Source organism: Rhineura floridana, chromosome 3 (assembly GCF_030035675.1).
Source record: "Rhineura floridana isolate rRhiFlo1 chromosome 3, rRhiFlo1.hap2, whole genome shotgun sequence".
Classification (NCBI taxonomy): domain Eukaryota; kingdom Metazoa; phylum Chordata; class Lepidosauria; order Squamata; family Rhineuridae; genus Rhineura; species Rhineura floridana.
The window spans coordinates 13,508,260-13,536,250 of NC_084482.1; the positions used below are offsets into that span (position 1 = coordinate 13,508,260).

The window sequence follows — 27,991 nt, forward strand, 5'->3', positions numbered from 1 at the left end:
GGAGAGCTGTCACTCCCTCTATGCTGATCCCTTCAGGCACCAGTCATTGCAGCTCAGCCATGGCCAAGGCAGCTCCACGCACCGTGCTTATCACCGGCTGTTCCTCAGGCATTGGGTTGCACATGGCTGTGCAACTGGCACAGGATCCAAGGAAGCGATTTCACGGTGAGACTGGGGCATCCACAAAGGGGTGGGGCAGGGCTTGCTTGGGGCATGATTTAGGTGCTCTTTTTGGAATTCAGCAGCTCTGGGATGGGACCTTTTGCAAAGGAGCAAACTTGCATAGCTCAAAGAGGTTACCCACAAAGCTCTGCCGTGGCAAAGCCTAGTGTCTTCTAATGTTCAGCCCTGCAACTTGCAGGGAGGGAAAGTGGAAGCAGAGACAAGGTGATAACTGGAGGGCTACAAGAGCACAGCACAGGCCAGTCTGCTCCTTTCAGTCTGGCATTATTCTCAGTGCTCTGCCACAGTCTGGCACCTACGGTGTGCCACCCACCCTTACATTGTCAGGCCCAGGGAACTCTCCTGCCTGTATTGCCCACCCAATCTGGCACCCTCTTTCCCCAGAGTTCTCTTCTGCCTTGCAGGCACTTTGTACCCACAATATACTCTGCTTTCTGGGGTTTGCCCCCAACAGATACTCTTCCCACCACCCACTACCTTGCCTGCTTTCCCTCCAGCCTCAGATCTTGCAGTCTCCCCCTTGCCCCCATTTCCTACTGTGTTCAGAATAGATGCAAGCCCAGCAGCTTGGCTGGGTGTGGACTCCAACCATGTTCAAAGGCCACTTGTGTAACCAACTACAGATGGCGATGGCATGGGGGTTATCAAATATGGTAAGAATGTCAACAAAGCTCTTCCCAACCCTCACCCCCCAGCCCTATCCCTCTCCATTCCAATCCCACCTACTTTGCTCTGTTTGCCATGGGAGGCGGAATCCAAACAAGAGGCCATACTCACAGAGCCCAGACATAAGCAACTGGATCAGGGAGGACCTGAGTCCAAAGGGCATTAGGCAGGGAATGACCCATAGATCTGTTAGATAATGCTGCACTGACTGACACACCAGCAGCCTTTGGGAACTTCATGCTTGTGCCCTCTGTGTGTGTGTGTGTGTGTCTGTATCATACGCTAACACCAAATATGCGCAGGAATGCAAACACTTCATGCACAACAACAGACACAAACGTTGTTTGCCCAGTATGCACAGCTTTCCAAAAAGCACACCTCACATATGTACACTGCATGCACCATATTCATGCATCTACAATGCATGCCCCATGCACAGATGTCACAAAACAGGCTTGCTTAATCAGGCTAAAACATTATTATTATTAACTAATTTATCATTACATTTATATCCCACTTTTCCACCAAGGTGGCATACATGATCCTCCTCCCTCTCTATTTTACTCTCACAACAACCCTGTGAGGTAGGTTAGGCTGAGAGACTGGGTCTATCCCAAGGTCACCCCAGCAAGCTTCATGGCTGAGTGGGGATTTGAACCCTGGTCTCCCAGGTCCTAAACTAACACTCTAGCCAGTACTCCACACTGACTCTCACCTGTTCATCTAGTCAAGCATACTGTTTACAGCAGTGGCCAGGCAAAAGCTCACGGAATGAGGCAGGGCATGAAGATGATGATAATCCTCTTTCTGTCCATCCCCAGCAACTGGGATTCTAAGGTACACTACTCCTATATCTGGACGTTCAATTTTGTGATCATGGGCAACAGCCATTGACAGACCTATCCCCTGTGAGTTTACGTGACCTTTTATTAAGGCCATTTAAGGTAGTGACAGTCACCCCATTTATGTATTTATTTATTTATTATTTAATTGGTATCCTGCCCTTCCTCCCAGCAGGAGCCCAGGGCGGCAAACAAAGCGCTAAAAACACTTTAAAACATCATAAAAATAGATCTTAAAATACATTAAAACAAAATAGCGTTAAAAACATTTTAAAAAACTTTTTAAAGGGGTTAAAAACATTATTTAAAAACATATTAAGCAATTCTAACACAGACGCAAACTGGGATAGGTTTCAACCTAAAAGGCTTGTTGAAAGAGGAAAGTCTTCAAAAGGTGCCAAAAAGATATCAGAGATGGCGCCTGCCTAATATTCAAAGTAGGGTTGCCAGGCTCAGGGCCTGAAAATGATCCTGTATCTTTAAAAGAAGAGAAAATTCAGCCAAGGGCAGGTTTTCTTGCAACATTGTAATGGGAAAAACCAGAAGGTGGGATTCTCCCTTCCCCCTGCACAACTTGTAAAGATACAGAAGACCTCTTGGAGGCCAGGCCTGGCAGCGTATGAAAGAGCTATGGATCAGAAGTCAGGATGTTAACATTGAACCTTGCTTCTACATGAACTTAAGCAAGCATTTTTTTCTTAGCCTCAGCCCCTTATCTGCAATATGGGACAGAAATATGCCTCATACTGGTAAGTCAGAGTAGTATTGTCTCTACTCTGATTGGCAGCAGCTTTCCAGGGTTACAGGAAAAGAGTTGTTCTGCAGCATATCCACTAGGTGAACTTTGTTTTTTTTAGAAACTAGAGGCGCCACTGATTGAACCTGAGAACTTTGCTCTGTTACTGAGCTATAGTTCCTCCCCAATGGGGTATTAGCTGAGGCAATGCCCTGTCTGTCCCTGACTGGGCTCATATCACCAAACCTTTGGTGATGGATAATAACACTAACCTGCTATACTGGGCTGTTGTAAGGATTACTGTAACTGTGCTGATGCATGCAAGTGTTCTGAACACCCCGAAATGCTAAGTATGTTTGTGATATAGTATACTGTAGTATATTGTGTCAGGGATAGACAACCTGTGCCCCTTCAGAAGTTGCTGGACTCTAGCTCCCATCATCCCTGACCATTGATCGTGCTGGCTGGGGTTGATGGGGTCCAGCTACATCTGGAGGGCCATAGGTTCTCCATCCCTGACTTATATACTACATTACATATTGCTAGGTATTATTATAATTGCCCACACATGCTGTGTGTAGGTTTTCTTATTGCTTTTATTTCCCAAAGAGAGACTACACACAAAACTATATGTACAAAATCTGAGTGTAGGATCCACACAGAAAAACGTACATGCACATGCATGGAAGGATGCCTGCACCCACACCCGCACAAGTTGCATCTCCTCCCACTGGCAGCTGGGCTTTCATCCACCACCTCACCTCACCCTCACAGAGAAGATTAGCCCCAGAGGGATTTAGCATCATGACCCCAAAGCAGCTTACAATGCATGAATCCTCAATTGCCCTCTTGACCGCTAGCAAAGAGCTAGCATTCTCCTCTTCAGAGTCAGCCAATCTGGGACCTGGGCCATAGGGGTGTCAGGCTATGTAACAGCAGACCATGGGGGGGGGGCTTTCTATGAGTCACTGGGACACACACACACACACTTTTTAAAAAACTGATAAACTCTTGCTCTCTCTAAACTGCAGAAGAATCAGGGGCCCTGATCCACTCTTCCTAATGTGTTCAGCTTTTGTGAAAATAAAGTTTCTAGTCCTTATGGAGACCTAATAAAATTCATGCAAGCTATTTTCTACTCAGTTGTTCAGTAAGAAGTAAACCTACTTCTAGTTTCTAGTGCTTGGTCAATGAGTACAAGAGCGCTGGGATGACAGACAAGGTCTTGGCATGTTATTTTTAAAATGTATTCCTTTCATTTATATTTAACACATCTGAAAACGATATTACTTGAAATTGATGGGGCTAGATGTATACCAGCTTTTTCATTTGTTTATTAGACCCCATTCTCCAATCTGCCCTTATGCAACTCACTACTACAGAACGTGTGGCTATGCGCCTGTGCTCTTTGTCCCTCCCAGTTATTGCCACTATGCGTGACCTGCGCAAGAAGGACAAGCTAGAGGCAGCCGCTGGGGACACACTCAACAAGACTCTCAGCATCCAGCACCTTGATGTCTGCAGTGATGAGTTGGTCACTGAGTGCATTAACAGCCTTCCGGAGAAACGGCTGGATGTGCTGGGTAGGTGTTCAGTCAGGAGGATATCCTATGTTACCATGCTGTGGTTGGTCAGAAAATAACAGATGTGCTAAAATGAATTCAGCACAGGGCACACTCTACTCTGATAAGTGCTTGCCCTGGAAAAACGCCCCACCACAGAATGGCTACTTCTGTCCTCTTGTCTCTTAAACCTTGATTACTCATTCAGATTCCATACAGGTTGTGATAACACAGTAAGTTTAATAAGCAGGATTTATACAGCTCCCTGGGGGGGGAGGTTATAAATGTTCTTTGATTTTCTCTGCATCTGCATTTGTATGTTTTGATGTTTTATGATCAAGACAATAAAATTAACTGGCTAACTAAGAAAGCCTTTCCTACCTTACACGACTGTCATAAGGATAAAACCAGGGTAAGAGAATTGTGAATGCCACCCTTTGGCTCTTTGGAGGAAACACATAGTCCAGGTTGCTGATCAGTGTGCTCATTCCATTATATTACATGTTGGGTTTTGTTTTCAGTTCAGTGTGCTCAACCTTTCTCAGGTCCTTAAGTGAGTATATTTTAAAAGCACAGAAACTACTTTCTGGTGAGTAAAACAAGGAATAAATAACTGTACTTGTAGCCATGATCCCAAGAACTGTCCAAATATGCAAGGAACTGTCAAACCATTTATATGTAGGCAGCAGACACAGAGAGAGAGAGAGAGAGAGAGTAGCAGTACATGGCACAATGCCCAATTTATGAGGATATATTACAACCAGCCGATAGGCATAGGATATGATTTCCTCTATGGTAATCTGTCACAAATAATAGTAAAACTCAAAAGCCATGTTATCATGCATTCAACTGTCAGAACAAGAAGGGTCCATCTCCTTCCAATACCCTGGCCCTCTTGCAAATAATATCATTGCTCTTGGTCTGGGGCATGGAGATTGCTGAAGTTGTGCACCCTCTCACATTCCCCCTCTACTACATCACCAGTATATAAGCTGCAAAGGATTCATTTCAGAGGTTCTTACCCGATTGTGATATATATCCAGAGCTAATTCACTCTCCCTGTGTCTAAAATAGGGCCAATCCACAATTTCTGGCCTGCTCCTTTTTTGTCATGTCTGAGAAGATTGAGGAGCATCATTTTTGTAGTTGCTAGGCACAGCTATGATGAGGTGATGTGGTGGTTGCCTGGTACCCACAGAGTTTCCCTTGGGGAGAGGCCATTTTGTACACCAAATGCATGTTTGATATACAAAATGTCCCAGGCACAATCCCCTCGCCCTGTGGCTAATAAAATGGCCACTTTAGGAGTAGAGCAGCCACACATCCATCTGTAACAGCCTTACCCAAACCTGGAGTCCTCTGTATGTTGTTGAACTATAACTCTCCTTATCCGTGACCATTGGCCATGCTAGCTGGGGCTTATGGGAGTTGTAATCCAAAACATCTGGAGGACATCAGGTTGGGCTGATCTACAAGAAGAAATGGCAGGCATCAGTGAAGCATTAAAGGGGTGAGGGAGAGCTCCTGGGGAGGAGGAGCAGGTGGATATGCATGGACCAAGGGTGGAAATAAAATGGAAATCCCCATTCCTGCCCAGAACATCCTCTGGCAGGACAGGAAGCGGTGCTGCTGGGGAATTAATGGAGCTCCTTTTTTTTAACTCCATAACTTATGTTTTCCAGTGAACAATGCAGGTGTGGGGCTTGTAGGCCCTGTAGAGTCCATCTCTATCGATGACATGAAGCGCATCTTTGAGACCAATTTTTTTGGTGCCATCCGCATGATCAAAGCCGTTCTCCCCGAAAGGAAGCAATACCACAAAGGGCACATTGTAGTCATCAGCAGCGTCATGGGATTACATGGTATGAACAGAATGGGGGGGCAGTGCTGGAGGAAGCAGAGCACAGACATCCAGACTGATGCATCCGTAAACCCTTGGCTTAGCTCTGTAACACCTGTAGCAAATAGAGACCTTGTGGGCCCAGGAATTTCCACATCAGCAGCAGACCACTCAAATCTATCAGCAGGTATGAAACTCCCACAAATGATAGGGAGCATACAGGATCTTCCATCCGAGATAAAGTTGAAATGAATTTTGGACCACCAGCTTCTAACTCAAAAATATAGAATGTTGACATTTTGTAAAGGATTTTTTTTCCCTTCAGGATGAAATTTGGGGTCTGTTTCCTATGCCTATTCCTATTTTGTATTCTTATCTGTGGTAACAAACTATCAACATTAAAGATCTGACTTAATTCTATTTTTTAAAGTTTGTTATAAAACTCTAATATCCAGTTTTGGAATTCATTTTATCCTAGCAAATGTGGATTTTTGGGAACACACATTTGCCAAGATTGCATGTAATCTTGCCTTGATTGTAAGTCTGTGTTTATCCCTTGTTGCAAAACATCTGAGTTCCACAACCCATAATGTGCCACACACACACACACACTTTCTTCATATCCTCAAGTAGCATCCCCCTTATTTTTATCAGATTATACAGCCACAAGAGTCAGCATGGATATTTTGCATTCCACAATGTTAAATTGAAAATACCCCCATGCCATTCTTATCCTTCCCATAAGCTCATTTCAAAACAAAACCTTACAAAACGTATAGTCCTGAACTCAGAAATGCTTGCTTAACAACCCTCTAAGTTGTCATAGTGATACACAAAACAGTCTGAAAGAATTGAGAGTTCAAAGTGTAAAAAGAGAGAGAAACCTCTCTTTTGGACTTTTTTCTGTCAAGCTCTCATAATCAGTTGAAATTCATTAAAAACCAGCCATGTTCACAGAGTACCTGTAATCCTCTTACTGACCTAACCCTTGCCCCATACTCTGACCTTCATCTTCTGCAGTTTAAAAGTTAAAAAATGCCTGCCTGATTTTTAATTAATTTAAGAAATTTTGGCTTGAACTGAATGATAATGTTGGGCATGCTCAGTAAAAACCAACTGTCAGTGTTCTAAAACCCAGATTCACAGCTGCTGGGCTTGTCTAATCAGGGGGCCACACCCACACCAGACTTTGATTTCAGGTGAGACAGTCATGGCTTCCCCCACAGAATCCTGGGAAGTGTAGTTTGCGAAGGGTGCTGAGAGGAGACTCCTACTCCCCTGACAGAGCTCCAGTGGCCAGAGTGGTTTAACAGTCAGCCGCTCTGACTGAAGGTCTGTGAGGGGAACAGGGCATCTCCTAGCAACTCTCAGCACCCTTCACTAACTACACTTTCCAGGATTCTTTGGGAGAAGCCATGACTACCTAAAGTGAAATAACAGTCTGGTGTGGATGTGGCCAGAGACAGCTTTGGTTTAAATTTGGGTGGGAGTCTACATGTGCCTGCTGAAGAATAAAAAGGTGGGGGAAACCCTGAAAAAGAATGATACTATTCACAATGTTTTCCTTTTGGAAAGGAAAGGGGCTTCCTCTCTGCCCTCTGCCCAGTGCCCACCCACCCAATCTCCTCTCCTCCCCCTTCCCTCCCCTCCCTGCCCTCCTCCTCCCCCACCCCTCCCCCAGGTCAGTTTCACCTGTCCTAAGCATGATTGCACAGGAGTAATCCCACTGAATTCAAAAAGCATGCAAATGATCAAAACTGCCCTCCACTCCTCCTCCCTACTATCCCCTACCTCTTGCCCCTTTCCTCTCCCTTCCTTCACCCCTCCCTTCCCCTCCCCACCCCATTCAATCCCCTCCTTTCCTCCTCCTCCTTGTCCTCCTCTCTGCCCTCCCCCTCTCCCTCCTCCTCCCCCATGGTCAGTTTTACCTATCCTAGGACTACGACCTGGGAGACCAGGGTTCGAATCCCCACACAGCCATGAAGCTCACTGGGTTACCTTGGGCCAGTCACTGCCTCTCAGCCTCAGAGGGAGGCAATGGTAAACCACCTCTGAATACCGCTTACCATGAAAACCCTATTCATAGGGTCACCATAAGTCAGAATCGACTTGAAGGCAGTCCATTTCATTTTCAAGCATGATTGCATGGGAGTAAATCCCATTGAACTCCATAACTTTGCAAATAATCAAACCTGCCCTCCTCCCTCCCATCACCTCCATTTTGCCCCTTCCCTCCCCCTTCTTTCACTCCTCCCCCTCCCCTTCCAATCCCCTCCTTCCCCCTCCCCCTCCTTCTGCTCCCCTCTTCCCCCCCCTTCCTCCTTCCCTCTCCCCTCACCCTCCTCCTCCCCCATGGTCAGTTTTACCTATCCTAGCTGTGACTGCATGGCAGAAAATCCCAACAGAGGAACATGTTACCAAATTCTTCCAAGCTACACAGCAAGTGGATTGGACTGTGAAAGACCAACCCAAATGGTGTTTGCATTTTGACCAATTTGTAGGGCAGTACAATATCTCAGAGAGGAGGTCAGGTCTCCTGCTCCCCTGCTGCATTCACTATAGCTGCCCAATTTCTCTGCCTTTTAAAGTTTGATAGAAATATCGGTTGGCTATAGGTACATTCTTAAACCACAAGTTTTTTTGCCTATTACTGAATTTCTATCTGGGTGGGTGCTGAAATCCCTGTTAAACGTATCCTCTGCCATGCTAGTTCTGTTTAGGCAAGAATGTAACAAGCCTGTGATCAGACTGCTGTGATGGAATGCTCATCTCTGCTTTCCAATCAGGTGTCCCCTTCAATGATGTGTATGCTGCCTCCAAGTTTGCTATGGAAGGTTTCTGTGAAAGCCTAGCTGTGCAACTCCTCAAATTCAACATCTTGTGAGTTGAGTGAATGACATGAGGCCAGATCTTAAAGACCTGGAGTTCTTCCACCTGGTATAGAGAAGCTGAAAGGGATTTTCACAAGCAATGTCATTCTATGAAACATCAGAGAAAGGGTACATCCATAGTTCACACACCACATTAAACCATAGTTTAAAACAAACTGTGGTTTAATGTAAAAAGTTCTTGCAGCCACCACTCCTGCCACGCTGTGGACAAAACAAGCTAGAATTTGGCCTGCTGTGTCATCAGAACGCAGAGTTGTGGTTTTTTCCCCTCAAACAAACCACAAGCTGTAATCCAGGTGCAAATGTTAGTCACCACATCACTCATGGTTTGTTTGGAGAGAACTGAACCATGAACCCAGGTTGGAAACATGACAAGCCAGACTTGTTTCATCTGCGGTGTGGCAGCAGCGGGAGTGGACGAGGAATGTTCTGGGAACTTCTGAGCTAAGCACACAAACTATAGCTTCTTTTAATGTTTTAATGTGATGAGCGAACCAGACCTGTGTGTTTGTGTGTGTGTGTGAGTGTGTGAGTGTGTGAGTGTGTGAGTGAGTGAGTGAGTGAGTGAGTGAGTGAGTGAGTGAGTGAGTGAGTGAGTGAGTGAGTGAGACAGAGAGAGAGATTGACGATGTGTAGCATTCCATGGGACCTTGGTAGCTGGAAATATCTCCTCCCCCCCCCTCTATTTTCAGCAGAGTAAGTGGAGTAAGTGGAGTGGGGGTGGGAACCCTCTTGCAGATACTATTAGTCTTTAAACATGTGTGCTTGGCACCTCTCTTCCTATTTTGACTATGCCCCTTTCAGAGTGGTAAGCGGCGGTAACACAGCCGAAGCTCTGCTCACAGCCGGAGTTCGATTCCAATGAAAGGAGGAAGTCGAATCTCCGGTAAAAGGGGTCGAGGTCCACTCAGCCTTCCATCCATCAGTGGTCGATAAAATGAGTACCCTGCATATGCTGGGGGGTAAAGAAAGGCCGGGGAAGGAACTGGCAATCCCACCCCATATATACGGTCTGCCTAGTAAACATCACAAGACGTCACCCTAAGAGTCGGAAACGACTCGCACTACAAGTGCGGGGACACTTTTACCTTTTTATTACATTAGAAGTCCTATAGTTATAATGCTAAATGCAAAAGAGAAAATTGTGCCACGTCCTGCCCAATGCACAGTAAGCATGGCACTTGTGCCTGGGCTCATCATTTCATGTGGAGCAATAAAAAGAGGTGCCTCTGAACACATGTAGAATGCCTTTACTTTACTACTGAGCAAATGACAGCCCCACACTTAGAATTAAGGAGGAAGGGGGACACCAAACCACATGGGAGGGCTCCTCTGAAAACCTGGACCCAGAACCTCTTTTTTTGAGATTCAGAAGTGAAGCAGCACTGTGCCTTCCTGTCTTGACAGCATTCTGTACAACCTGAATCAGATAAGTACAAAATAATAATACAAGTGAAATTTTCAACATATCTATCAGTACTATGCACAAGTTAGCCTTATGCTCTTATTCTGTACTTGACCCTCTCACTTCAATTGCTTTCTCTAGTACAACAGGATATTCTGATGTTGTTTGCCATAGTACTCTTTTTAAAAATATTATAGTATTTCTTTATTTAAAATATTTCTACCACACTTTTTCTAAAATTAGCTCAAGGCAATTAAACTTAAAACAAAGGCTTAAAACATAATAGCACCAAAAACAGGAGTATAACATCAGTTAGCACTTCACATCAACAGTATAAAGGAAACCTATCAAGCAAGATGTTATTGGTCAGGCTTCGGCCATCTGAGGCCCTCCAGATGTTGTTGGACTACAGCTCCCATTGTGCCTGATGATTAGGTGCACTGGCTGGTGCTGCTAGGAGTTGTAGTCCAGAATGTCTGGAGGGTACCAGATTGTCTATCCCTGTAGACAAAGGGCCTTTTTAAAAAAGAAAAGGTCTTTGCATTCCGATGAAACATTAAAAGTGAAGGGATGAGATGAATTCCCCACAGGAGAGAGTTCCAAAAGCCAGGAATGGGGAATTTGAGACCCTCCAGGTGTCTCTGGACTCCAACTCCCATCAGGCCCAGCCAGCATAGGCCAATGGTTAAGGATGATGGCAGCTGTATTCCAACAACAGCTGGAGGGCCACAAATCCCCCATCCCTGGTCTAGGTGCAACTACCAAGAATGCCTTCTCCCTGGTCACAACCAGGCAGACCTCAAAATAAACTGGGGCACATAAGAGGCCCTCTGATGATTATCTGAATGAGCCAGCAGGGTTGCATGGCAGAAGGAGGTCCGTCAGATTATTCTGGTCCTAAACCATACGTAGGCTTTGAAGGTCATCACCTTCAACTGTGCCTGGAAACAAATCCAAAGCCAGTGCTGCTGTTTCAACAAGGGAGTCAGTTATGTGCTCCCACCCAATAAGCAACTCCATTGTGGAGTGAACAACGTGGCTGCCAGATTCTGGACAAAATGATTTCCAGGCCGTTTTGAAAGGCAGCCTCACATAGAGCTCATTGCAGCTGTCAAGATGAGATGCATATAAAGAAACCTTCCTCCAACCTGGTGTCTACAGATGTTATAGTTGGATCCAACTCCCATAATCCCCAGCCAACATAGCCAATGGACAGGGATGCTGAGAGCTATAGTCCAAAACATGTGGAGGGCACCAGATTGGGAAAGGCTGAAATGAGGCATAGAGCCACTGAGGATGAGATGTCACTGGACTCAACTCTCACCCAAGACAAGATTATGCAAACATCACCAGCATCGCTGTCAAACACACATGATAAATCCATATAAATCCCAAAAGTAAGCATTCAGCATGAAAATGCAGCTGTGACTTCTGCCCAGAGCTGCTATTCATCCTCCTCTAAAGCCTGCCAGATTTGATGTAGGTGCATTTAGGAATTGTACACATTCCTGGTGTTTGTGTGTTTTACAAGACACAGTTGGAGGTTCAAAGTTCTGGATGGAAGGTGGGAATGAAAGACAGCAAAATAAACCAATAAATAAAATAATTGCACGAGGGAGGGAAAGTATATATAACACTTCTTTGTGTCAGCACAGCAAGCCAACATTAACTGATCAACTGAAAACAAAAGTTCATGTTTTTTAATAAGGGTTGCCATCTTCCTTTTCCTCACCCAAATCCAAGGCCTGGAAAAGTGGGAAAGATACATTCAGTGACAAGAGTTCATGTGGTCATTCTTGTGAATAAAAGGGGTCATTCTGGGTTAAGCACACTGCTAAGGGTTGGGAAGCTGACCAAACCGCTTCATCTTTAATTACTCTACTTTGTTAACCCCCTCTAGGATGCACACCTTAACGTGGTGAGGGGGGGGGTTGAGAGTGTTGAAGAAGCTGAGAGCAATGCCATCAGGAGTCTAGACCAAGAGGCTAGACTCCTAGCAGGGGCACCCAAGGTGGAATGGTCAAAGCTGAGACACCAGACTAAGATGCATCCAGACTCAGAGGAAGGCAATGGTAAACCACCTCCTGAATACCTCTTACCACGAAAAACCTATGAACAGAGGATCCAAAATGCAACACGAGATAGTGCTGGAAAATGAGACCCCGAGGTCAGAAGGCACTCACTGAGCTACTGGGGAAGAACAAAGGACTAGTACGAGTAGTGCTGTGACTAATGATGCAGCTGGGTCAAAGTCCAGAGGAAGCCCAGAGGCTGACGAGCACAGATGCGAAAGGAGAATCCGGAGTTGTACGACACACACAATAGGAACATGGAATGTGAGAAGCATGAACCAGGGAAGTTAGAAATTGTCAAGCAAGAAATGGAACATATCAACATTACAATACTTGGCGTGAGTGAATTAAAATGGATGGGAATGGGACGTTTCCAATCAGGCAACTACAAAATATTTTATGCAGGAAATGAGAAATTAAGAAGAAATGGGGTTGCTTTAATAGTGAGAAATGATGTCGCAAAAGCAATTAGGAGCTACAACGCAAGGTCTGAGCGAGTTATATCAATGAGATTAAATGGGAAACCTCTTAACATAACCATCATCCAAGTCTACGCTTCAAAGGCAAATGCAGAAGAAGAGAAATTGGAGAGATTTTACGCAGAAGTACAGGAAGAAATTGATCACACACCAAAACAAGATGTGGTGATTATCATGGGGGCCTGGAATGCAAAAGTAGGGAACAGAGAAGAACTAGGAATTGTTGGGAAATGGGGCTTAAGAGACAGAAATGAAGCAGGAGAAAGACTTACTGAATTCTGTGAAGCCAAGAATTTGTTTATTGCAAACAAATTTTTTAAGCAACCAAAAAGACAACTGTACACGTGGACATTACCAAATTTATTTATTTATTTTTTTATTGAATTTTTATACCGCCCCACTAGCGTAGCTCTCTGGGCGGTGTACAACAAATATAATAAATACAATAGAATCACATGGAACAATACAAAAAATATAAATGCAAATCCATAATCTAAAACCAGTTAAAACATATTTAAGAAAAGCTAAAATGCCTGATAAAATAGGAAGGTTTTAACTTGGCACCGAAAGGATAGCAATGTCGGCGCCAAGCACACTTCTTCGGGAAGACTATTCCACAGTTCGGGGGCCACCACTGAGAAGGCCCTAGTTCTTGTTACCATCCTCCGAGCTTCTCTATGAGTTGGAACTCAGAGGAGGGCCTTCGATGTTGAGCGTAGTGTACGAGCAGGTTCATATCGGGAGAGGCATTCCAAAAGGTATTGTGGTCCCGCGCCGTATAAGGCTTTATAGGTTAAAACCAGCACTTTGAATCTGGCCCGGAAGCATATTGGTAGCCAGTGCAAGCGGGCCAGAACAGGTGTTATGTGTTCAGACCGCCTGGTCCTCGTTATTAGTCTGGCCGCCACATTTTGCACCAGCAGTAGCTTCCGAACCGTCTTCAAAGGCAGCCCTACATTGAGCGCATTGCAGTAGTCCAATCGAGAGGTTACCAGAGCATGAACAACTGAGGTGAGATCTTCTCTGTCCAGATAGGGACGTAGCTGGGCCACCAACCGAAGCTGGTAGATCGCATTCCAGGCCACCGAGGCTACTTGAGCCTCGAGTGACAGGGAAGGATCTAAAAGTATTCCCAGACTACGAACCCGCTCTTTCAGGGGGAGTGTAACCCCATCGAGAACAGGATGAGTATCCACCATCTGATCAGAGAAACCACCCACCATCAGCATCTCAGTCTTGTCTGGATTGAGCCTCAGTTTATTAGCTCTCATCCAGCCCATTATCACAGCCAGGCAACGGTTCAGCACATCGACAGCCTCACCTGAAGAAGATGAAAAGGAGAAGTAGAGCTGCGTGTCATCAGCATACTGGTGACAACGCACTCCAAAACTCCTGATGACCGCACCCAACGGCTTCATGTAGATGTTAAAAAGCATGGGAGACAGAACTGACCCCTGTGGGACTCCATATTGGAGGACCCACGGCGTCGAGCAATGTTCCCCAAGCACTACCTTCTGGAGACAACCCGTCAAGTAGGAGCGGAACCACTGCAAAGCAGTACCTCCAACACCCAACTCCACAAGTCTCTCCAGAAGGATACCATGGTCGATGGTATCAAAAGCCGCTGAGAGATCAAGGAGAATCAACAGTTACACTCCCTCTGTCTCTCTCCCGACATAGGTCATCATACAGGGCGACCAAGGCTGTCTCAGTGCCAAAACCGGGCCTAAAACCCGATTGAAATGGATCTAGATAATCGGTTTCATCCAATAGCGCCTGGAGCTGGCTAGCAACCACTCGTTCCAAGATCTTGCCCAGGAATGGAACATTCGCTAATGGTCAATACAGGAATCTAATTGATTATATAATTGGAGAAGTTCCATACTTTCTGCGAAAACAAGACCAGGAGCAGACTGCGGTACAGATTATGAACTGGTCGTATCGAAAATCAGCGTAAAGCTAAAGAAGAACAACAGAGCAATCATAATGCCAAAATACAATTTAAATAACTTCCCAGAAGAATATAAAGATCAAATAAGGAACAGATTTGAGGCTTTAAACTTAGTTGACAGTGAACCAGAAGAACTATGGAGTGAAGTTGGAGACATTATCAGGGAAGAATGCAAAAAGAGAGAAAGACCTCAATGGATGACTGAAGAAACTCTTAAAATGGTTAAAGAGAGAAGGAAAGAAAAAGCAAAAGGAGATAGAAACATGGTTAGAACCCTAAATGCAACAATACAGTGACTAGTACATAGGGACAAAGAGAACTATTACAATAGTTATTGTATAGAAATAGAAGAGGACAACAAAAAGGGTAGAACAAGAGCCCTACACCAAAATATTGGAGAAATGAAAGGGAAATTTAAACCAAGAGTAGGGATGTTGAATAATCAACAGGGGAACAAACTGACTGATCAAGATGAAATAAAAGGAAGATGGAAGCAATACAGTGAAGAACTCTATAAATAAGATGCATTCTGGCCCTCAGGACATAGTAGAGTCATCGGTGACCCGCTGTGATGAGTTTGCTGGACACTTCCAGAATAAGATCTTATGCATCCGCCGGGACTTAGACTCCCAGTTTATAGCAGTTGATCCTAGTGAGGTGTCCGGAGCACAGTCTTGTCATGTTTTATTGGATGAGTTTCAGTTGGTTCAGCTCGAGAACGTGGACAAGGTGCTTGGACAGGTGCGGGCAACCACTTCGGTACTAGATCCTTGCCCCTCTTGGCTTATAAAAACTAGCAGAGATTGAACAGCTGGTTGGGCCAGGGAAGTGATAAATGCCTCTTTATGAGAGGGAGCGGTCCCTGGCCATCTGAAAGAGGCGGCAGTGAGACCACTTCTGAAAAAACCTTCCTTGGACCCAGAAAATTTCAACAGCTACAGACCAGTAGTGAACGTTCCATTCCTGGGCAAGATCTTGGAACGAGTGGTTGCTGGCCAGCTCCAGGCGCTCTTGGATGAAACCGATTATCTAGACCCATTTCAATCGGGTTTTAGGCCCGGTTTTGGCACCGAGACAGCCTTGGTCGCCCTGTATGATGACCTATGTCGGGAGAGGGACGGAGGGAGTGTAACTCTGTTGATTCTCCTTGATCTCTCAGCGGCTTTTGATACCATCGACCATGGTATCCTTCTGGAGAGGCTCACGGAGTTGGGAGTTGGTGGTACTGCTTGGCAGTGGTTCCGCTCCTACTTGGTGGGTCGTCTCCAGAAGGTAGTGCTTGGGGAACACTGCTCGACACCGTGGGTTCTCCAATGTGGAGTCCCACAGGGGTCAGTTCTGTCTCCCATGCTTTTCAACATCTACATGAAGCCGTTGGGTGCGGTCATCAGGAGTTTTGGAGTGCGTTGTCATCAGTACGCTGATGACACGCAACTCTACTTCTCCTTTTCATCTTCTTCAGGTGAGGCTGTCGATGTGCTGAACCGTTGCCTAGCCGCGATAATGGACTGGATGAGAGCTAACAAACTGAGGCTCAATCCAGACAAGACTGAGATGCTGTTGGTGCGTGGTTTCTCTGATCAGGTGGCAGATATACACCCTGTCCTGGACGGGGTTACACTCCCCCTAAAGGAGCGGGTTCGTAGTCTGGGAGCCTTTTTAGATCCTTCCCTGTCACTTGAGGCTCAAGTAGCCTCGGTGGCACGGAATGCGTTCTACCAACTTCGGTTGGTAGCCCAACTACGTCCCTACCTGAGCAGGGAGGACCTCAACCTCAGTTGTACATGCTCTGGTAACCTCGCGATTGGATTACTGCAATGCGCTTTACGTAGGGCTGCCTCTGAAGACAGTTCGGAAGCTACAGCTTGTGCAAAACGCGGCGGCCAGACTGATAACGTGGACCAAGCAGTCCGAACACATAACACCTGTCCTGGCCCGCTTGCACTGGCTTCCAATATGCTTCCGGGCCAGATTCAAAGTGCTGGTTTTAACCTATAAAGCCTTATACGGCGCGGGACCACAATACCTGCTGGAACGCCTCTCCCGATATGAACCTGCCCATACACTACATTCTACATCGAAGGCCCTCCTCCGAGTTCCGACTCATAGAGAAGCTCGGAGGGTGATAACTAGAACTAGGGCCTTCTCAGTGGTGGCCCCCAAACTTTGGAACACTCTCCCTGATGAGGTGCGCTTGGCACCGACGTTACTGGCTTTCCGGCGCCAAGTCAAAACCTTCCTCTTTTCTAAGGCATTTTAATCTAATTTAATTTAGTTTTAACATGTGTTGTAATTGCTTTTAGTTTTCTTATTCTTTTACATTGTTGTTGTATTTTATTATGGAATTTTTGTATATATTTGCACTTTGTTGTACACCGCCCAGAGAGCTATGCTAGTCGGGCGGTATAAAAATCTAATAAATAAATAAAATAAAATAAAATGCAAGGATGACAGATTCATTCATGGAAGAACTGTATGATGAAGAACCAGGAATTTTAGAATGTGAGGTGAAAGCTTAAAATACTCGGAAGAAACAAATCTGGAAAGGGAAGAGGTACAAGAGATCATATCGCAAACATACGTTGGACAATGGAAGGGACCAAGGAATTTCAGAAGAAAATCACCCTGTGCTTTATAGATTACAGCAAAGCCTTTGACTGTGTAGGTAGATCATGAAAAACTATGGAATGCTTTAAAAGAAATGGGGGTGCCACAGCATCTGATTGTCCTGATGCGCAACCTATACTCTGCACAAGAGGCTACTGTAAGGACAGAATATGGAGAAACCGATTGGTTCTCAATTGGAAAGGGTGTGGGACAGGGGTGTATTTTATCACCCTATTTATTTAATCTATATGCAGAACATATTATACAGAAAGCAGGATTGGACCAAGATGAAGGAGGTGTGAAAACTGGAGGGAGAAATATCAATAATTTAAGATATGCAGACGATACCATACTGCTAGCAGAAACCAGTAACAATTTGAAACGAATGCTGATGAAAGTTAAAGAGGAAAGCACAAAAGCAGGACTACAGCTGAACGTCAAAAAGACTAAAGTAATGACAACAGAAGATTTATGTAACTTTAAAGTTGACAATGAGGACATTGAACTTGTCAAGGATTATCAATACCTCGGCATAGTCATAAACCAAAATGGAGACAATAGTCAAGAAATCAGAAGAAGGCTAGGACTGGAGAGGGCAACTGTGAGAGAACTAGAAAAGGTCCTCAAATGCAAAGATGTATCACTGAACACTAAAGTCAGGATCATTCAGACCATGGTATTCCCGATCCCTATGTATGGATGTGAAAGTTGGACAGTGAAAAAAGGGGACAAGAGAAAAATCAACTCATTTGAATGTGGTGTTGGAGGAGAGCTTTGTGGACACCATGGACTGCAAAAAAGACAAATAATTGGGTGCTAGAACAAATTAAACCAGAACTGTCACTAGAAGCTAAAATGATGAAACTGAGGTTATCATACTTTGGACACATCATGAGAAGACATGATTCCCTAGAAAAGACAATAATGCTGGGAAAAACAGAAGGGAGTAGGAAAAGAGGAAGGCCAAACAAGAGATGGATTGATTCCATAAAGGAAGCCACAGACATGAATTTACAAGATCTGAACAGGGTGGTTCATGACAGATGCTGTTGGAGGTCGCTGATTCATAGGGTCGCCATAAGTTGTAGTCGACTTGAGGGTACATGACAACAACAAACTTTGTTAATAATCAATCATTTTTATATTATTATAATGTCATGTTCTAAACAGGCTGACCTGGGCTCCTGCTGGGAGGAAGGGCGGGATACAAGTCAAATAATAAATAAATAAATAAAAGAAATAAACTGAACTGAATTTGAATGTAAATAATTGATCGCCCATTCATCTCAATGGCCGAGTTAAACCCCATTCAGGGAGGCCTTCACATATAATATAAAATGAATGCAAGGGTAATTATAATAAGCTTCCCTGTGGTTATTAGGTGGGAAGTGCACAGCAGTGGAGACTGTGCTGGGGAGGAGACATTTACCTGACCTCCCAGCAGGTGAGCTGCTGCTGCTTACCAGGAGGGACAGGGAAGGTGGCATGGTGCAAGTGCTCCAGTGGACTCCATCTAGTGCTCTTGCCACTGCATTTGCACTGCACAGCCCTCCCTGCTGCCTCACTTCTGCAACCAAGGGACTCACCAGCTAGGAGGGCAAACAAGTAGTGCCTCCAACCATACTACAAAATTGTAAACAGCAGAGACAAGCCCTGCTGGAAAGGCTGTAAGAGTCAGGATCCCACTTTGATGCCACACTGCATCCACCTTTGTTCAAAACACATGACTCTTAAACGTGTCAGACACTTGGGACCAAGGGCTGACAAGAACCTTGTAGGTAGGCAGGTTGTAGGCAGGACAGGACAGGAGCAGGCTAGGTGGAAGCCATACATTCAGACTCTGAGGAAAATCAGCCGGTCTGCAAGTCTTTTATCATTCTTGGATCTTTTATAATGGATTGGCCTTCCAGCATCACCTGACTCCTGAAGCCAGGAGGATCATGGGCTGCTATATCAAGCTGGGATAGCGTGTGTTTCACTTTTCCAGCCAGGAGCCAGTGCCTGATTCATAGGGCTCCTGAGTCTAGGCCATTGGCACTTGACAATCTGACAGTTCATTCAGCACCACAAGAAGTAGCAGTGTCCCTTCCTACTTCTGACATCACCATTTTGAACTTCTTTTAGCAGAACTTCTTTATCTCTGGTCACTTCCCATCCTCCCTCCTTCTTCAGGAAAGGCCTTTTAACAGGGTGGTGCCTTTTTGGCGTCCTTGAAGTTAGAAAGGGTATCATTAGGGTGAGTCCCACATTCTTGGGTTCATTAACATGCTGTGATAAAATAAAGTGGGGGCCCACAGGTACTCACTCACAGAAGATGCCATCCACTGCATCTGTCTGTAGTTCACTGCCCTGGTCTTGCCTTCTTCCAATAAGCCTCTGCTGGGGAGAGAGAGGTCATTCAATCATATCTTTGCACGCAGTGCGATTGAATAATCCAGCTGCGCCCTATGCAAGTTGCAACAAAATTACCCGTACTCAGAGGTCACCCAGTACTGTGGCTTGGGGGAGGGTTAGAGAAAAAGGTCCCTCTGACAGCAGGAAGCTCTTACATTTACACATTTTTAAAGTAAATGCTTTGGGGGTGTAGAAAGGCAATGTTCCTCTAAATTTAACAGGGGGAGCGGGCAGGAGGAGAAATTTTACAGAAACATCACCCTGGCCATGTCTTTTCAAATTTAGACATCTGATGTGATTATCCCAGCCCCATACACTGACTTCTCCTCCTCTCTTTCTCTCTCTTTCTCTCTCCCCCCCCCCAATGCAGCATCTCTCTGGTGGAGCCGGGTCCAGTCAACACAGAATTTGAGACAAAGCTGATGGAGGAAGTGACACAGTCTGAGTTTCCAGGAGCTGATGCTGCCACCGTGCACTACTTCAAGGAGATCTATCTATCAGCCTCACATGAGATATTCACTACCATGGGCCAGACCCCTGAGTCTGTGGCTAAGGTAAGGGGCACCCTCATGAGTGACGCAAGGAGAGCTGTAGAGAGATAGATCTTCCATTGACTCCCCCGGACAGACCCTGCCTCACTGGACTGAGGTGTCATCGGGAGACAAAGCAGGAAGGAACTGACCTCTTCCAGTATTCCGTATTGGCACCAATGGCTCCCTCCTTCTCTAGACTGCTTCTCCTGTAATGCTTAAACAGGGTCCCTTTTGAAGCCTGTGAGTCATTGTCAGGGCCGGCTCTACTATTAAACAGAGTGCAGCAGCTGCCTCGGGTCACAAATGCAGGGTGGTAGTGAGGTGTTGGGAGGAGCTGTACATGGCCTGCTCTGTGCCCCGAAGCTCCCCTCAGATGCAGGGGAGGATGTTATCCTGTTATTACTAGGCCAGCTGACATCTGTACATGGAATTAGAAGGGGTGCCATCTTGTCCTTCACCTCAAACAGCAAAATGCCTTGAGCCAGGCCTTGTCATTGCATTCAGGCAAGCACACAGCAAGCAGCCTCATCTCTAATCAAGCCCTGGATTTGATGGCCCCCTTACCTAGTACTATTAAGTGGACAGCCTGTGCCTTCTCTTTCCAACCAAGCAGGATGAAGGGTTCATCTCAGCCACAGAAGCAGGGGATTTGTCTCTAGAACACATAGCGTCTGGTGCCCATTGGGACTAGTGGGGTGGAAGGCAGGGAGCCCAACAGTATGTGGAGCCAGAGCCAACTAATTCTAGTTTCGTACCCATCTTCCTCCTTGCTCAGTTTTACACTGAGAAGAAGGTGGAAGAGGAAGCTGACAGCCAGAGCTGTCCCCTGGACTGGTTATAAGAAGATAGGCAGGAGCGGGCTAGCTGAGGGCAGACTCAGGCTGATGAGGTGGTGCCCCTCTAGCCTCAAAAGGCCAGCCTCCACTGTCCAGAACTTTATATAACAATGCTGCTGCCGGTCCCATGTTATTGTCAGGAGTTCTAGAACTCTAAACAAATCCAAATTAAATAAAATACAAGTGGAACCTGCAACAAAATGTTGAAGTGTAGAGTGTGCCTGTTCAGGGTTCCAGGCATGGCCTATTCCAGGTTACTCCATTCCGTTCCATGGATAGAATAAAGTTTTTCTCCCACTCTGTCATACTTCTAGAATCCAGAGACATTTAAGGAAGGTGAATGGTGGGAGATTCAGGACAGTCAAAATGGAATACTTCACACAATGCAGTGCAGAGTTAAAGTATGGAATTTGCTACCACAAGAAGTGGTGGCAGCCTCCAAATTGGAATGGCTTTTTAAAGAGGGATGAGACAAATTCATGGAGGGTAAGACTATTAGAGGCTAGTAGTTATGACAGCCGTATACTGACTCCACTGTTGTAGGCAATATCTCTCTGTTTACCAATTGCTGGGCATCGTGTGTGGGGAGAGTGCTATTGTGCTCATGTGCTGGTTATGATCTTCCCAAAGGCATCTGGTTGCTTATTGTGAGAACAATATGCTAGACTTGATATGTCTTTGGTCTGATCCAGCAGAGTTCTCCATATGTTCTTATGTAATGGAAAGACACCTGCCAAAAAGTCTATGGAAAAAGAGACAACCTGCTCTTCCGCTTCACAGGCCTTTTTCGCCTCAGCATGAGTTTCCTCAAATGCATCACATGCAGCTGCTTCCGGCGCAGAGTTACACCTGCTTGACCTATTGGGGGGTGGGGGTGGCAGTGCAGCCTCATCTCTTGCCACTGCCTGCTAATGTTGCTTTGGATGACAAGATTCAACTAGACTAGAACAGGAGCTGTTTTGCCGCAGATCAATCCACCTCCATGTTTTAAAGCTACAGGTTTCTGGTGACTTTGCAAATGAGGGATGCATGCTGGGGAGAGAGCAAAAAGCATGGGTTCTTTGGGCTGTAGACAGCAGGGCTAGGGAGGAAGGCATGGTTCCTATTAGGCAAAGTGGCAAATCCCCATCCCTGGGTGAGATCACAGCCTTGCACTTCACAGTAAAGGCAATCACTTTAGAAAGCATGGGGAGGTCACAATACAAAGCTAGTGAGAAAGAAATGAAAACGTACATCCCAGTGGTTTCTTTTTTTCAGGCTGTGAAAGATTAGGGGGACAGAGACCAAGGTGGCACTGTTGGTCTTCATCAGAATATAGGGCTCTTCACAATGTTCCTATAGATAGAACAGTGAGTGGTGATGAGATTGATCTTTCATGGACTGTAAAAGCTCCTTCATACATTTCAGAGAGCAAATATATTTGGCTAACATAAGAAACAAATAGCGCATGCAGTTGAATCACAGGTCCATATACTCTAGGTGGCCACCCAGGAGCTTGTGGATTAACTGCAAGTGAGACACATGAGTCCTTGGCCATTATGGAAGTTTCTCTCACTTCTCCATAAAATATGAACTGGCCATTATAGTAACTGTCATCTGAACTCCTCTGAAAGCCGGTCAGGATGTTCTGGGGGACAATGATCAGCTCAGACTAAAGGATAACCCCTAGCAAGTTGTCTCTCAGCTTTGGACAAGCTATTATACTATTAATAGCTAATATGAAATTGACTAAATACTGGTTTGTGCCTGAATCACTCCTATCAGCCCTGGCTGAGCTTCTGTGATGTCCTAGAATGTTCATGAACATTCTAGTTGCCAAAGAAGAAGGTCAGATGATCAGTGGAGCTGCTGCCAAATGTTTTCTCCAGTGAAGTCTGAGATGAATCCAGAGGCAAAAATTAGGAGGAAGTCTGAGGGAAACTGAGGGAATATCAATACATGTAAGTGAATTTTCTCAGACTCTAAATAATGTTGACAGTGCAGTTGCTGTGAGGGAAATGGAAACCCCATTTGATGGTAAAAAATCCATGCAGGGTCCTAAGATCCTGCTTATGCAGAATTCTTGCTCCCATGCAGCTGAATAGTGGGAAGTTTAGGACAGACAAAAAGGACTTCTTCACACAGTGCATCGTTAAAATTAAAGAATTCACTGCAACAAGATATACTGATGACCACCAACTCAGATGGTTTTTTAAAGGGTTTAGACAAATTCATGGAGGGTAAGGCTATCAATGGCCAATAGCCATGATGCTGTGCATTACTTCCAGCATCAGAAGCAGTATACCTCTGCATACCAGTTGCTGGGGAGCACAAGTGAGGAGAGTGGCTGTTACACTCAGGTGCTGCTTGAGGACTTCCCACAGGCACCTGGTTGGCCTCTGTGAGAACTGGTTGCTGAACTAGATGGGCCTTTGGTCTGATCCAGCAGGGCTCTTCTCTTATGTTTCACCATCCTTTTCAATGGTCTCAGGTCCCTGGCATGTGCCCCACCTTATCACCCTCCTTAGTTAATATTATGACTTAGAAGTCATCTGGCATTTGTATCCACAGATAATTGCTTACTGTGTTAATTCTACCCTCCTGAAAGGAAGGCACCACAACCCAACATTGCCAGTGCTGAAATGGTATGGTATGGTATGGTTTATTTCTATGCCGTCTTTTGGCCAAAAAGGCACTCAAGGCAGCTCACAAAAAATAAACACAAATACAAAATACACATCAGAAAAGAACAATACAGTTTACAAAAATTTAAATAACAAAATATTAACATTGTTTTAAAAAGCAGCAGCAACATCTTCCAATAACAATACAATAACACTTTCCCAATGTTTTGACAAGTAGTGCTTGCCACACTTCATTTTCACCAAGGCCTCTCATGTGACATCTATAGCTATAAGGAAAACCATGAATTATGCTCTTGAGATTGATCTGAGAAAGTGGTCCAGATGAATTGGACTATTTTCCCGGAGATGGTTTGTCAAGGAGGATATGATAAGCGATGCAGCTGCCGTGCACAAAGTGAAATTGCCCATTTAGGCCAAATGGGCAGTTTGTCATTCCAAGCTTTTAAATATACAATGCAGGAAAGATATTTGAATAGTGATGACACGTATGTCAGCTTAGCTTATTTACTTAGACTAGGATGGCATATTTAGTCTATCTGTTTGATTAACCAGTTACAAAACCATTTGGCTGATTAAAATGGCACCTTCAAATAAATAGCCACTATATTTTGTTTAGCGAGTTATTTGTAATATATGTACTTTCAAGATGGCTGACAGCAAGTGCTTTGAAAAGTTATTATCCCCTCCTCCTCTCCCTATGGAAGGAATGTATCTTCAGGGTCATAAAATGACATCCATCATAAGAGTCATAGTGAATATGTGCTACTGAGAATCAAATGGTTCACCCACAGCAGTTATGTGATGCCCGCTGGAATGGCAAAACATAGCATAATGTACACACAGAGTTGAAGGTCAATTGCGGTTCCTCTTGTGGCTTACAGCAGAAGACCAATTATTTATTAGCAGCAGCAGTAGCACATGAAGAGGGCATGGCAACAACTGCCTCCTCAGCAGCACTGAGGCTGTACACACATCATACATGTAAAGCACATGGCTTCCTCCCAAGAATCCTGGGAAATGTAGTTTACTCCTGACAGAGCTACAATTCCTAGCACCTTAAACTACATTTCCCTGGGTTCTTTGGAGATAATCTTGTGCTTTCAGTGAGTGTTAAATGAATAGTGGTGTGTACACATTTTAAGTTCAGTAGGACAGGGGTGGGGTGGAGCAGCAAGCAAGGTCAGAGGAGCTCTGGGTGGCTGATGGCTCCATGTCAGTGTGACAGTGGAATCTGTTCCGGGGTTTTGTCCAGACTTTCAAGGTGCTGTCCAAGATTCGGCTGCCACTGGTGCCATTGGCTGCAGGACATTACCGCCATCAAACTGGAGTTTCCCTAGTTTGCCACCACCTCAACCCATTCCTGTCCTGATGAACGCAGCACTGCCCAACCTCCATAAGGACAGCTCTACCACTCTAACCTGTTCATGCACTGCTGCCCATTAGTGCCAAAAGCCACCCATTTGGAAGCAGCCTAAGATTTCTTTAGTCAGATAGCAACAGTTGCCAGCTTTTTTCTTCAGGCAGGGCTCACATTTCTTTCATGGGCAAGCAGATTTTGAGTTTATACTCAGAGCAGACCCACTAAAATTAATACACATAACTAACTTAGGTCCATTCATTTCAATGGGTCTACTCTGAGTAAAACATAGTTGGATACAAGTTCACAAGTTTCCACCATGCAGATGAAGGAATGACAATTTGCCTGATCAATGGCTGATTGCCCTGTTCGAAACACTCAGGAGATTTCTGGGGATGGGAGTGGGGAAACAAGGCTGGCAACCCCATAGCAGACCTCCAAAAGGAAACTTCCTTCAACACTGCTGCCCAAAAACATATGCTTCAGTCTTGTTCCTTTCTTGAATATTACTTTATTTCGGACAAAACTACAATCTGGTTCTGGTTTTCCCCTACTAAAATGGGGAGAAAAGTAGTCTAAATTTGAGCTTCACTTTCCTCCAAGGTTTCACAAAAAAAACCTTCCCAAGGGACAATGAATGGTCTCTTTGTTCATTTTAAGCTCCCAATCTCTATGGAAGCTGTCAGTCATCTCGTCCTCCCACCCCTTCAGTAATCATCACTAACCACAAACGAGCTGGAGAGAAGAACACACACACACTTTACTCTTGAATCATCACAACCAGTTCAGCATTCATGCATTCACAGGAACACAGGCAGCTGCTACCTTATACCACTGGTCTATTTAGGTCAGTATTGTCTACACTGACTGGCAGTGGGTCTCCAGAGCTCTAGACAGGGGGCATTCCCAGCCTACCTTGAGATGCCAAGTATTGAACCCAGGACCTTCTGCATGAAAAGCAGATGTTCCACTACTGAGCTGTGGCCACTTCCCCGGAAAACAACTTTCTCCACCCCACCCACCCCCACCACAAGCACACAAAATGTTTCCAGGCTTGGAGAAAAAAGTTTGACCTGCTGGAAAAGTTTGGCCCACTAGGCCACTGTTTCTCATGTTAACGAATATGCCCAGAAAGAGAGGGGCACATCACTGACACTGTGTGAAAGTAATTCTGGCATGCTAAGAAAGAAAACTTGCATAAGAACATAAGAAGGGTGTTGCTGGATCAGACTAAAGACCAGCATCCTGTTCTCACAGTGGCCAGCCAGATGCCTAAGAGACATCCACAAGCAGGACATGTGCCCGAGAGCACTCAAACTTACAAAGGGCAAACATCTGGCATGCATACACACACAATATCCATATAACAACTGCAACATCCATAAGCATAACCAAGAATGCATGTATTTTGGAATCCTACACCAAAGGCGGCACTGGATGTAGAATTCAGCTTCCTGAAAATCTAAGCTCTCTTCCACCTATTGATTGGTTTTGAAAAGCTAATTGTCCAGCCCTCATGTACTTAAAGTGCTGATGGCGCCTCACCTGAAGAAGATGAAAAGGAAAAATAGAGCTGCATGTCATCAGCATACTGGTGGCAATGCACTCCAAAGCTCCGGATGACCGCACCCAACAGTTTCATGTAGATGTTGAACAGCATGGGGGACAGAACTGACCCCTGCAGAACCCCATACTGGAGAGTCCAGAGTGCCGAGTAATGTTCCCCAAGCACCACCTTCTGGAGGCGACCTGCCAAGTAGGAGTGGAACCACCACAATGCAGTACCTCCCACTCCCAACTCAGCTAGTCTCCCCAGAAGGATACCATGGTTGATGGTATCGAAAGCCGCTGAGAGATCAAGGAGAATCGAGTCACACTCCCCCTGTCTCTCTCCCAACAAAGGTCATCATACAGGGCAACCAAGGCTGTTTCCGTGCCAAAACCAGGCCTGAAACCTGACTGAAATGGATCCAGATAATCGGTCTCATCCAAGAGTGTCTGGAGCTGGCCTGCAACCACTCGTTCCAGGACCTTGCCCAGAAATGGAACATTTGCTACCAGCCTATAGTTATTAAGATTTTCTGGGTCCAAGGAGGGCCTCTTCAGGAGTGGTCTCACTACTGCCTCTTTCAGGCAGCCAGGGACCACCCCCTCTTGCAGAGAGGCATTAATAGGGTTGCCATATTCCAGTTCCACAAATCCAGGCAGGTTAATTTGCATATTATGCAAATTATTTGCATATTATGCAAATATTTGCATGTTAATATTTGGATTGTCCAGTTGTTTTGTTTTTGTGCCTAGGAATTACCACCAAAAACTGGGGAAAGATGTGAGAAATCTTTTTTTTTAAAGCAACATTTTCAGCGTTAAATGCCTAGACACTAGTTTCCAACACTATGGAGTATTTATTGATTGATTAAGAGAATTTATATCCTGCCCTTTTGCTGTTAAAAACAGAGGTCAGCACAGCTTACAAATATAATAAAAACAATAAAAATACACAATCAATATAAAAACATAATAAAAACATAAAATAGCAACAAACATAAAGTAAGTCAGGGCAGCAGCACGGTTAACCATAACATATACAATATATTTCAGAGATGTGGTGGGTGGAGAAAAACAAGCCAAAATGTTAGGAAAAGGAGTCTTTCACACCACATGCTCGGTTCTAAATACTGTTGCAGCAAGTTTTACAAGTTTCTCCAGTATTCCACTGGTGCAGGCACTCAGACATTCAAAGTATCTGTATGTTTCTTAGGTTTTATAAAAGCAGAGCTTTGCTTAACTCAAAATTTCTCAACCACATCTACACAGGTTCCACCTCCATACTCAAAATGAAACTGGGCCTGGAAGTGTGCAACAACCTCACATATACCTTGCTAATTAGACTACCAATGCCAGGATGTCTGTCTTATCGACTACTCTCCTGCTCCCCCACACACACCGGGCATCATGAAAGACCCAGTCCTGGGCTCAGAAAGAAAATAAATATCTGGTCCTCTTCAAAGTA

The 27,991-nt window shown here is 45.0% G+C and overlaps 1 protein-coding gene and 1 long non-coding RNA gene across 6 annotated transcripts; one reads left to right on the top strand and one right to left on the bottom strand.

Annotated features, from left to right (window-relative positions):
* RDH8 (retinol dehydrogenase 8) lies at window positions 1–27,991 on the top strand. Of its 5 annotated transcripts, none has more exons than XM_061614519.1 (7): window positions 1–165; window positions 3,849–4,010; window positions 5,672–6,016; window positions 8,616–8,709; window positions 19,999–20,182; window positions 23,548–23,621; window positions 27,796–27,991. In XM_061614519.1, exons 1-7 carry the CDS (start codon window positions 21–23, stop codon window positions 27,866–27,868), a joined length of 1,077 nt encoding a protein of 358 aa, XP_061470503.1. In that variant the 5' UTR covers window positions 1–20; the 3' UTR covers window positions 27,869–27,991. The 5 variants fall into 5 exon arrangements, with proteins under 5 accessions (XP_061470503.1, XP_061470506.1, XP_061470504.1 ...); XM_061614522.1 differs by having other exon boundaries at window positions 5,672–5,851; XM_061614520.1 differs by lacking the exon at window positions 23,548–23,621.
* LOC133379390 (uncharacterized) lies at window positions 9,951–19,610 on the bottom strand. The gene is made up of 2 exons (XR_009761169.1): window positions 19,540–19,610; window positions 9,951–10,140 (listed from the first exon to the last, which is right to left on the bottom strand). It is a non-coding gene; the product is annotated as an uncharacterized LOC133379390 (long non-coding RNA).